The sequence below is a fragment of the Gallinula chloropus genome (genome assembly GCF_964237585.1).
Source record: "Gallinula chloropus genome assembly, chromosome: 7".
Lineage (NCBI taxonomy): Eukaryota > Metazoa > Chordata > Aves > Gruiformes > Rallidae > Gallinula > Gallinula chloropus.
The window spans coordinates 2,730,500-2,743,241 of record NC_140092.1 but is presented as its reverse complement, the minus strand read 5'-3'; the positions used below and the strand labels follow the sequence as shown (position 1 = coordinate 2,743,241).

The following is a 12,742-nucleotide window of genomic DNA, read 5'->3' as shown; positions in this document are numbered from 1 at the left end:
CTTTTACTGCTACTGGAAACACTGCTCAACAGCAGTGATTTGTCCCATGGTAAAACAGAACAGCTCAAACTTTGAGGTCAGTTTCCTTGACCCAAAATACTCTTTTTTTTCTATTTCCCCACTAGAACACTACAAGGTACTTAATCAACTTAATAGTGTAGCATTGTTAAATGGAAGTAAACTGCATTGCTACTTCCAGAAAAGTCAACTACATTTTAAGTAAGATTTTCAATTACTGTGGTGGAGCATGAGAGGGGGGGAAAAACAAACCAATAATCAAAAAGCAGCATAAAGTTCCTGAGGTACAGTGGCACCTTTGTGAAAGAACAGCAATGCACTGCTACACTCTGCATGCACTCAGCAGTACAGCAAGGTCTCCGTAGCTTCCACAGAGAAAAGGGGGACATTCCACAAGGGCAAGCATTCTGAGGGAGCAAAAATCTCTAAAAACAACCCCAGGAACAGCAGTCACAGGGAAATGTGGCTGTGCTTTCCTGATTTACGATCGAGGAGGCAGCACGCGCTGGAAGTGACAGCTTGCAAAGCTTCAGAAAGAAAAAACAAAGTCCTCATCTGAAAAACCTCAGGGGAAAAACACCCACAGTTTTAATTTTTCAGATTGCATGAAAAATTAGAATTATTCTTAAGATGTGAGCTCATTCTTTTTCTAGACTGATTATACATACTTTGCATATCATTGTGAAGGACTTCAAGTCAGGGCTTCTTGCAAATAAACAAAGAAGTATGGAAATAAACTGAAGCATGGAGTATTTCCAGAATAAACACTCCATTTCAAGGCAGAGTTTATAATGCTAACACAAGAGCTTATCAGATAACCTTCTAAAATAACTTATCCAATGAACAAAACCAGGTATCGACAGAAAACAGTCTGTATTCAAAATTCCAGAGATCATGAAGGTGACTCAATAAGACAGATCTAACAAGAATCCATTAAGTCTTGCAAGAATAATGCTTCTACTTTGCGTCCTTGAGTTGAGTCATAACACAGGAGGTTTATTCTGGACGTAGAGAAAAGGAATACTAACAAAAATCATATCTCCCAAAGAAATGGTGGGTTATTTTCATTTCAGGATTCCAAGAAGACTCTACAAAATAGGGCAGTTGTTTGAAATGGAAAGACACATCACTAACAATGTAACCGTGCTAAGTAGTTTTACAACTCCCTTTTGAATGACACATGCCCTCTCTACGAACAGAATGTCAAATCAATGGCCTCCGTTAGTGTCTAGACATAATTGTCTCTGAATTGAATACACCATCTTTAACTGCAATGCCAAAATGGTTCCAACTAAAATAATGAAACTGTATCTTGCATCTTACTTCTGAATATTCTGTAGAAATTACATCATATGACAGGTGGAGAAAGATTTATGAGGTCACCATATTGCATACTCCTGCCATAAGCCCAACTGCCAACCCTATTTGCTGTGATACGAGCCTCTATAAAACATGCTTGTAAAGAAACCCAGCCAAAACATCTGGGGAATGTTTGCATTCTGAAAAGGAGCTGTATTTAATGGAAGCCTTAAAAGTATTTCTGTGTTCTTAAAACTGATGACCTATTTGTATGTTGTTAAGATATCTTATATTTGAACTAATAGGCAGGCATCATGTGTGCAAAATATTATTTATATAAACCAAATGGTATTTATGTACTTCTCTGGAAACCTCTTGGGGGAAGAAAAACTTGAAACACATGTACATTGATCCAATTTAACTTTGTTTGATTTTTATACAGATCTTGTGTGAACACCAGGAAAATAGAGGCTGTGTACATACCTTTCTGTGAATGTAAAAAAAAAGGTATAATGAATTTTCCAGAGTCTTTTATAAATTAACTCAGAATAAGCCACAGAGTTCTTCATGTCGGTACATTTAAGTTCTGGGATGTTGTACACAACTTCTTAATGTAACATCTACATGCTCTAACAGAGCACTATGCCTGTGTAACCACATGACAGCACCACATGTAGGTGTGAATGTAACCCTGTAGTACTCTCCCTGAAAGCAGCTGTATTTGGAGATTTACTAATTGGAAAACTGGAGTAAGTCAACAGCGGGATACTAACACGTGCAGAAGTACTCAACATCCATAGCAATTTAAATGCTTCATTCTCACCCCAGAGCCACTGCAATGACTTCCACTACACTGCATTTACCTCCAGAAAAAGAAAGTTCCATTGATACCTCAAAATTCCCATGAAATGTATCCAGGCAAAAAACAGGGAACATGTTATTCAGTTGGAAAAAATACTCACCTATTTCTCAGTATTCTAGTTACCTTCGGAAACAAAGTCACACCACTGCAACAGTTCTTAACACAAAATGACTAACCTGGAGGCAGGATGGGTTTGGCAAGATTTGTCATTATAGCAGGTAGCAATCTAGAGTTCCATCAACCAACAAATACCAGAACCTAGCTACATCATGCACGTCGAATTATGACCCAAGAAGTCTGGCCTCCTTCCTGACCATCAGTACAGGTTTCAACAAGTACATGCCTTTTCCCTGTACCTCATGGCTTTTACTTTGATAACACATAAGTGGACTTCCTGGGAGAAACAGAAAAAAATACCCCTTAAACAGAAAAAAAATGGTTTAACAGCCCCAAAGCCACTTCTGTCTCAGATGGAATTGCACCGAGGAAGGCCAACCACCACAATGTTCTCCCTGCATGCTATTGAAACAGCTATAAACATCCATGACATGCTAATCAAACACCTGTTTAAAAACACTCAGAAGATCAAATAACAGGGACTGCAATCATTTTATCAACCACAGGTTTTATAGGGCTCTACACAAACACAATGTTTATAAAACAAACACTGAAGCGATACCAAAAACTAAAGGAAATCAAGGGACTAAGTATCTAAGGATGTCCTTAAAAATCAGAATACTATGAAATGAGTGACCAAAAAAGCAGCACATGAAAACTCTGGACCCTGTCTTAAAATTAAAAAAAAAAAAAAAAACCAAAAAACTTAAAAAAGTGTTATAAAAGAGACTTTTTTAATTTCAATACCACTAGAAATTTATGAGGTAGCTCCCTCTTCTGGATCACCAAACAATGACAACTCAATTTAAATGACAAGATGCAGAATTTGGCTAGTAAATAACACCTTTCACTACTTCATGGTTTTGTCATATAGCAGTATGTGACCACACTTGTAAGGATGCGATCTACTCACTGTGATTTTGATTCAGGAGTCTCTATCTGAGTAGCATACTAGGAGAGAAAGGCTGAGTAGCTTGCTATAATTTGGGATTTTTTTCATCAGACAACGCAAACATGCCAAAGAAAAGATACTGACTTGAAATATCTCTGGGGTTTACTGAACAATGCATTGTACTGCATTTTACTGAAAAGAACTGATAAATAGGAGTATTTAAAACCAGGTCACTTTCCCACCTGTACAGCCTGTGCTACGACCTCTGAACTCATATTTGCAGAAGTTAGGCTTCTGGGTTGAAATTCTTGAAACAGAAGAATCTTATCATCTTGGCATTTATCTCAGCTTTGACAGGTTCATACAGAAGAAAACTGCACAGCAGGAAAAGCTTCTCTGGACATCAGCTATTCAGACATTCTCCAAGACAGCTCGGGCAATTTCTGCACATATTTATAAACTGGAATTGAAAAGATGAGAAAATGGGTACACTCTACCCCTATATAAAACACAGCTCCATAAAGGACCCCTGGTTTTCTGACTTGACCTATAATGGAAGAGGAGGATTTGCGAATATCTGCCTCTCAGCTGGAACCACAGGCAATTTTATACTCTTTAAAACTGTCCATCACTATTCAAGCTGAATGATTATCTTTGACTTAAATACAAAAATTAGGCTAAATGGCAAAGTTGAGCCCGAATGAAACCACTGTTTACATCATCAGTGTTAATGTAACTAAACCATCACATAAATTAAGTTACTGCATATTTAATGGGAAGGAGGCAACATAAAATATGTCTGTTATATTCTGGACTAGATAACTTGGAAGCATGATTTTTGACTTGCTAATACCCATATAATCAGGCACAAAACAGTGTGATTTCATCTTTCACTATATGTATACCAAGTGCATCTTAAAGGGTACGGCCAACTGAAACACCCAAGGAAATTCTGGTCATTCAAGCACGATAAAACCAAAATTGCCAGGAGTTATTTGGATGGAACTGAAAGGATCATATAAAATGGTAAGCCTTGTAGACCAGGAAATAGAGACAGAAGAGCTAAGGTTTGCTGTGCAGGCACCTGCTGCAAACGGCAGACTTCCAGTGACACAAAGGGGTGACCCCTTTGCCAAACTGCAACAATCAACGGACTGAGACCCCCCACAATCCCCTCAGCAGAGAGGAGAGTCACAGAGGACAATGGGAAAGAAAAACCAACGCTGATGAAGCCAACAGAAACTATAAAACCTGACAGAGTATGCAAGGAAAGATATTTAAAAAGGGCAGACGGGAAGGAAAGAAAAAGGATCAATGGGAGATTAGAGAGTAAAAAGGCAATTTGCTAAAACCACATCCTGGAAACTGAGATGATGAAGGACACAACTTAGGCCATCAAAGAGCCAGAGCTAAACAAGCACAGCATGTTAGAGGGAGCAAGTGGAGTCCTTGAAAAGGGCAGGAAAATCTGACAATCTGGTTTATAAAAAAAGCAGCTTAATCTGTTTTTCAAACGTCATCCAAACAGCAACATCACTTCTCAGGTTACTGAAAAGGAACTAACATCTTTAGTCACATATTTACAAAAGAAAATAATTAACAAAGTATTTGTTTTATAGCTAAATTACATTTAAGTACTCTTAAGAGAAAACACAATCTAGCACCCATAGTGAATTCCAACAGAAACTCTATCCAAGCAAGGATTTTATAAAGCCTTGGAATTAAATCATCTTAATGTACTGAAATTAATTTATTCCATAAAAATCAAACCAACTCTTAATCAAAACACAAAATTAGGAAAAAAACAAATGAGAAATTTAAATAAGCCAACCACCTTTTCCTTTTCACATTAAGTACTTTCCAGGATTTTACTGTCGTTCAATAAGTCTTTTCTACAGCAATCTCCAAATGTGTTTTAATGAAAGATTCTTACAAAACCCATGCCATGTATAAACAAAGACTCCATAAATAATAGATTAAAATATCAGAAAATGGACTATTACTGTAAAGCTACCACATGAATAAATATAATTCAGTATACCTTAATCCTTCACCTTTGTCTATCATGCTGAACATTTCAAATTGAAACTTAACATCAGATTGTGCATCAACAAATAGATGTATAATCAAATACCCACATTTTCTTGCAAACAGTCATTTACTGGGTCTGGTCTCACACAGCCACATACAGCCTCAAAATGCAGAATATAACAACTGTTTTCAGACAGGAGCTCTTTCCCTGTGCTGCAGCAGCTCCCAGATGTTTGTGACAGTTAACCAACCAAATACCAACATAAGTGACCATAAAATAGAAAGGGATGAAATACAGGGAGTTGCTGAATGTATAAACAGGGATATATGAAGCAGGCCTGGAATAAAGGCATCATACACATACCAACACATCCACCAGAGGGTATATCAGGGTGCACACAAGCCCTCTGAGGTACCATGCAGCTCTGTATGCAAGCTAGTATTGTCCTAAATGTCTTCTGGGGTGAGACAAGCAGTGTATCAGTCCCTCCCTTTGAAGAACCCCAGAATTGTGTGCTATATAAGAGGCACAGTTCACTAAACCTCCACATTAGACAAGTGGGAGCCCAGGACTGCAGTGTATACCCCTCCAAATAAGGCCTCTTGGAAATACAGCAGCCATTCATGGTGATCATACTTCAGAAGAAATGTTGGCAAGCTGTGCAACGTTAGGAAAAGAGCTGCTATCGTGCCTGTTTGTAAGAGACCAAGGAAAAACCAATTGTTTTGTTCATCCAAAAAACAACTGAAATGGCGAAAGCATCTACAGATGGAGCCTTCCTATTTAATTAAACCTTACTAATGAAGGCATGACTCAGAAGGACATTACTTCGGTTGTAAGCTTCTGCAATCACATTGCTTTCCATGGAATTTGTGTAACAGAAAAGACAGTATTGAACCAAGTGCAGGCTTATTGTCTCTCATCAAAAACTACAGTAAACAAGCAGCTATTAGAGATAAACCTGACAATGATTAAATTCACATTCATCAGCTCACAAGTCTTGTATTTCCTTCAAATGGTACATTATTCGAGTTAAAATGGTATAGTTCATAATCCATCCTCTCAATAAGCCTCTCTTCAAAAAACTCAGAAATAAAAGACAATATTAGTGCAGTGTAAAGTAAGTAACAGGGAAGTTCACATCACCACACACAAGGCACTACTGTGTGACTGGAAGTCCTGTAAACATGAGCATAAAGTTGCAAGATGGAGGGAAAGAAAATTCACACAGCAAATCAATTTCAAGCCTCTGATGCTGATGAGCAAACTTTAAGAGTAGAAACTAAAAATAAAATCTCAGGCTCTTTTCATCAACCATATAATCATTACCAAATGCACTGCTACCTAGAACAGCCTAATGCCAGCTTAGAATTCACAGCACAAAATGTTTCAAAAGTGATTTAACTTATACAAAGTTTACAAGAAGTTAACATGGTGTGGAACTTAAAGCAAAAAGTCTGAAAATAGGCAGTTTGGGCAAACAGTGTAAGATTTGACTTTTCAGAAGTCCCAAGTACTTCAGCTTCTATAAAAATCACATCCTTAAGTTCTATATTTCATTTTGCTAGCCTGTAAATGGATAGTCTAGGACGGTTCTTCATACAGCTTTTGTGAGGCTGCACTTAATGTGAGCAAAGTGCTTTGAGATCTTCAGCATGAATAAAATATTTTGCACTTAGATGTTAATTATAGAAGTAGCAATATTTGAAATAGGGTTTTGTTCCAAGGCAAGCAAGACTAAATCAAACATGATTATCTTGGCTTTGATTGTGATGTTTTACTTACCATGGTCTATTTTTCCTTGCATTTGAAATATGCAATTTTGCTTTTCTGTTATGTAAATGAATGTTTTTCATGTAACACATCTATTTTTGGAAAAAGAATAATTTTCTTTCCTAGTCTCAGGCAGAAATGTTGCTGAACACAATTCTGAAGTCTAACTGACAGAGTACCATGAGGCCACTGCATGCATTCGACAGCAAAAGCAGCAAGACATGCCTGGATGACTCACTGAGCTTCAGATATACATATGTTTATCTATACAGATATATAACTTGATAAACACGCAATAATATGTAATATAGATTAGAGTAGTCCTTCTGCCCATTGGTTAGGTGGTCCTAACTAATGTAGCTGCCATCACAGTTGTAGCAATTCTGAAAAATAAAAAGAACTGAGATAAGGATATCAAAAAACCAAAATATCTGCCTTGGAAGTCATTGGAACAACCCACATGCAGCTAAGAATTCTGTTTGGTTCTGTGCAACTTAAGTTATTTTAGAGGCAAACTTCAAAGGAAAGTTTGGACTTTGTCCAAACCACAGGCATGCAAGAGGTCAAGCCACCTGCCAGAGCAGCCCTCTGCTTTGAATGATATTTTTCACTTCTGCCAAGTGTGCTGACTACACTGTGGTATGTGTTCCTAGATATCAGTGGCACTTAATAGACAACATGTATTGCAGAAAACTTTATATATAACCCAATTATCACAAGAAGGTGTTAGTAACTGCAGATGACTGACTAGCCACGCATTATGTGACCACATTAGACTGCTTCAGCTTGTTTCGTGTTCTCTGAATTTCACAAAACCCCATGCTGAGTAAAGAGGAGAAAACACATAAGATTACCATTTAAGTCAGAGAGTAAAATCAGGCATCCATAAATTGCCCATCTTAAAGAGAACTGTAGTCAGGCTTAACAAACTAATTTTTAAAATCATGTATTTTACAAAAGATAACCCTCAAAAAAATAAATCAAATTCATAAAACACCTGCCAAGAAGAAAACGTTATAATCTCAAAACAGTGCTGAAACACTGGTATTTACCCAGACAAATAAGGTTAAGAAACATATTCTACCCATTCAAATATTTAAATGAAAGATAATGCCACCCTAAAGCTTGTTTTCAACATTCTCTGATGCCTAAGAAATGCTGTCAGTCACTCATTACACTCCCTCACAGGGATGTAATTTCCACCCCCACCTATCGTCAGCACATCTGGGTTGGTATGCAGTTCCACAAAAAAAAAAGCAGCAGCTAGGCACAAAATCACAATATATTGTGAGAAATGCTTTAGTATGCAAGTAAGTGCAATTGTGCAGTTACACACCCTATTAGGAATGCTTGAAATATAAAGCACCATGGAATTGGGGGGGCAGGGGGGTGAAAACTTGTTCCAGTTGTAGCTTATTAGTAGTACACTGGAGTTTAAATCACTTCTCCAAACAGCAAATCACACAACATCACACAGAAGTCACATCCCACACAAGACACAGACAGCAAAAATCCCAAAGCCCCAACAAGGAAATCAACCTGCCCCAAGGCACAATCTGTAGCTTTATCACTTCAACCCACGTCTGTGAAACAAACCTTAAACACCTGAAGTGAACGAGATTTCATTGTTTACCTACCCCATATATGCTAGTGCTTCCCTCCTGAAGAGCTTTCACCCATGTCTAACCTGAAGCCAACCTGTTAGGGTGTCACTTTTCTCAGCATTGGGAAGTTTTTCAGTCCAGCTGAACTTGTGATGCATTTGAAGCCCTCACAAGCAGTAAACATACTCAGAAATGCATAACACCACCAGACTGAAACATCGAGATGCTCTCTTAGCTCCACTTAGCTCCCTGAAAACAGACAGTGAATTATGCTCACGGACACTGCACACAACACACCAGACAAACTGGAAAATATAAGTTGGCATCTAAGTTTAAATACTCTGCATGTTCAAAATCTTACATGGTTCAGAGACAGGAGACTTTCCTGCCTCAGCACCCAAAGGCTGTTCCTTCTCTAATCTCAGGACACTCAGTAAAACTTCCCAGATTTCCCATCACTTCAAAGTTAAGGGCAAAACAAAAAAAACCCAAAAGCCATAAAACTTTCCAGCAGGTACTACACATTCTCCCTCACACCAGTAGCCACTAACGCCGCGAGGAATGATACCACCTAGGCCACCAGCTGCAAAAACTCAACTTCTCCCCAAAACACCCAAAGCAAGACCAGCCAAGATACTCACATGAGGCCTGACACAAGCAAACCATCAGCAGCCAGCCCCTGCCAGCCCACCGCCCCTCCCACACGCCCCATGCCACTGCCATATTCTGCCTCGGCTGCTCTCCCATCACCAGCAAGCCACATTCTCCAGACAGTGGAAGCCAGGGCGGTGGTCGAGGTGACGCATCCCACCTCAGCAGTCCCGTACTCACCATCAGAGACTTCAAACTCGGCTGCTCCATTGAGCTGGTAGAGGCACCAGTCAACCGCACTCTCGCCTGGGGGTCCGCCAGCTGGGCAGGGAGGAAAGGCACAGTCAGTCGGGGGACCCAGGGCCAGCGGGGGCGAGGGCTGAGGAAAGGAGAAGGGGGAGAGAGCGGTGGCGGGGAAAGGCAGAGCCGGAGTAGTGGAAAGGAGAGATGGAAGGGTCAGAGGAGGGAGCGGAGAGATAAGAGGGAACCAGGGAGAGCCGAGGGAACGGAGAGCGCTGCCAGATACCCTGCTTGTGGGACATGTGTGTAGCCCTCCGAAAGGCGCCCAACGCTCTGAACTGTTACTTGCTCGCTTCCAGCGCCGGTAGCTCCGGGCGCCTCCTCCTTCTCCCAGCGGAGCGGGCGGCGCAGGCAGCCGGCGCTGCCTCGGGGCGCTCCAGGAGCCGGGGGAGGGAGGACGGGAAGGAGGGAAGGCTCCGCCCGGAGCTCCCGGCGGAGGCGGCGCAGCCTCGCCAGGACCCGCCGCGCCTGGCACTGCCGGCCCTGCCGCAGCCCCAACAGGTGGGAGCGGGTGCGGGGCGGCACCGGCACCGCGGCGGGGGGAACCGGGGGCTGCCGGCGGTACGGGCGGGGCTGGGCTGCCGCTCTGCTTCAGCCGCGTCCCGGCAGTGGCGGAATGCGAGGCCACAGCCTGGCCTTCTTCCAGCCTCTCATCGCAGCCTAGAGTAGAAACTCCTTCCTGCTGTTGCTTCAACTTAAGTCACGAACGCCCATCAGGTGCCCTGGCCACACGTGCGGCCAGCCTAGAGCCCACAGCTGCGCTTCCCCAGGTGTACAAGGAGCCTGGGCACACGACCGCCGTAGAACCACACAGCTGAGCCTAGCCAGCATCACCCCTGCGAGCCTCCAAACAGCCTCCCCCAGCTCTCCGCACCAAGCACCAGCAGCTGTGCTTTACTCCTGACACTCACCTCACTTCCCTTACCATCCCTAGGCCATGTAGGCTGCTGTAAGGACTGCAAATGTCATGTAAATTGTGAGGTTTTCTATACACTGAAATCACTGCACGGGGTTTAGCTAGACTTCTGTGGATCTACACACTGTACAGCATCCATGACAGGGAAATAAGAGAGCAAGCCTGTCATCAAGCGAGCTTAAGTGCTCTGTGTAGTAACCTTTGCCTCCACTGGAAAATATTCAGGGGCACAGCAAATTTCAAAACACTGAAAGAGCCAGCTAGAGAGAGCTTGTGTTACTACATGCTGTAAGAGGGAAATGCAAAGGTATGTTAATCGTTCTGTTCAGCAGGTGGCTTTCTTGGTATTGAATTTAACACAATTGCAACTGCTTAGCTTGTAGCTGGCAGCATCCTGGCTTCGTCTGACTGATGTCTCTTCCAGGTGACAGTGTCAGAAGCCTGCATGTAGCACAGTTCATGTCAAAGAGAGCAAACACCCTTTGTATGGGCAAAGGAGAAGATATTATAAACAATACAGCAAGACTATAATCAAGCCATACTGAGAGATCGGGAGCCAACAAGAGGATAGAGCAGGCAGCCGTCATGGCATGATTACACTGGCTCCTCCATCTAGCTTTTTGCTCTTTGTGAAACAGCACTGTAAATGGTGGGGATGCATAATTTTCAGCATAAATTCTGCTTGATATGCCTATGTTCATCCTTTTTGCAGGAAGTGAAGACCCTCCTGATGCCTTTAGGTGTGTAAACTGTGGGCAGTTTCATTCATTTTTTGCTAATACAAGGATTCTGTTCTAGTATTTATATTCCTCTCTCCTGCATCCAAAACAGGGTCACACCGTGGCCTTTGTGAAAGAATAACGAGGACAATTACACTTGCTGAAGGAAATAAGTTTAAGTGAGTAACAGTCTGCAAATACCCTTAGTTCCTTTTCGAAACAAAGCAAAATGCCAACACTTAAGCTTTCCTGGGAACTCACCTAAATTACAAAGACCATAATGCCTTCTGAGGTAGGAGAACATCAGCTCCTTCAGACAGCCTGTGTGTATATCCCTAAGCACTATGTTTGCTGTATGTGCACTAGATTTCTTGCAACTGAAAAGGTTTAAACTGATGATTTCGGTGGGGGAGGGGGGAAGGAATAGTATCGCAGATCTGTATTAAAGCAAAGCTTCAATCCACCTGCTTGCAGTGATACTACCTCCCCTTACAAATTTCCTACAGACATCAGTTGCTTTTCATAACAAGGTATTATCACAAATAAAATTAACTTTAGCCTTACAGTTTTAGCCTCTGTTTTATGCTAGACTAGTTTTCTCCATATAATTAGCAAACCAGAGCCCTGTTCTGGGAGAATCCGTTCATATGAGTTTTGATTTTTATAAAATGTAGCAGTTTTATGCTGTTCAACTCAGTATTCCATATTTTTCCTTCTGGATTTCAAATAGTTACAAACTTTATATGTTAAAAAATGCATCCAGTTCAGCATGGGTTTTTTTCTTTCTAAAATGAGTGGATAGATGCCAATCACATTTACAGTGTGTGATCTGTTTCCACAGGAATTTTGAATATTGAGACAGGTTAAACTGCACCCAAGCACCAGCTATTCCAGTATGAATTAATCTTTTACTTTTCAGTGTAAGTCTGTGGATGGACACTCTTGAGCTATTTGTGATCGCATAATAAGAGAGATAACTGGTTTAACTAGGTTTGAAAGCTAGCGATGCTAAATAGGAGCAGATACTACCTTCTTCTCCTGTCCTTTACTTTTGTGCTGTCAGAAATGAGCTGAGAGTTTGTTTGTTTGTTTGGGTTTTTGTCATTTCAGAATTGCAACTTTGTTAAAAGCATGTAACAAACTAGAACTCAAGTACTCAAACTGTACTCCTGTGTATTTTAAAGAGTCAACATTCAAAAAAAATATATCCTGGCTTTTAGTATCCCAATGGTAGATTGGGCAGGAGGGGGTGCAGCTGCAGACAGCACTTCTGAGAAGATGGGTTAGGCCACATTACCATGTAACATCTTTAAATTGCTCGTTGAAGGGGTTTTTCCTTTTCAGGAGGACTCAATGCAGGCACAAACACTTTCTTTTCTGTTCTCAGCACAGGGTTCACGTCTTGCTGGCAGCGGTAAGACAGGTAATAAAACCAATCGAAATGGGATCAGGAGCTGCATGATATAAAATTTACTCTTGCAACAACTTCAAAGATGCAGACAAGGCTTTGTAATCAACACCCTGAAATAAAGAACCTGCATTCAATTAACAAGAATTTTTCCAAAAAACCCTAGAAACCTGTAAGGATTTAGAGTCACCTGAGATGCAGAACTCAGCAG

The 12,742-nt window shown here is 41.1% G+C and overlaps 1 protein-coding gene across 1 annotated transcript in view; it reads right to left on the bottom strand.

Annotated features, from left to right (window-relative positions):
* The window catches only part of PPP2R2C (protein phosphatase 2 regulatory subunit Bgamma), a gene marked incomplete at both ends in the record, with an annotated part of 168,405 nt that extends 158,675 nt beyond the window's left edge, over positions 1–9,730 (bottom strand). The window contains 2 exon segments of the mRNA XM_084266931.1: positions 9,429–9,509; positions 9,715–9,730. Of these exon segments, the coding sequence (XP_084123057.1) occupies positions 9,429–9,509; positions 9,715–9,730 (97 nt within the window).
* Between the last annotated feature and the right edge of the window lie 3,012 nt (positions 9,731–12,742).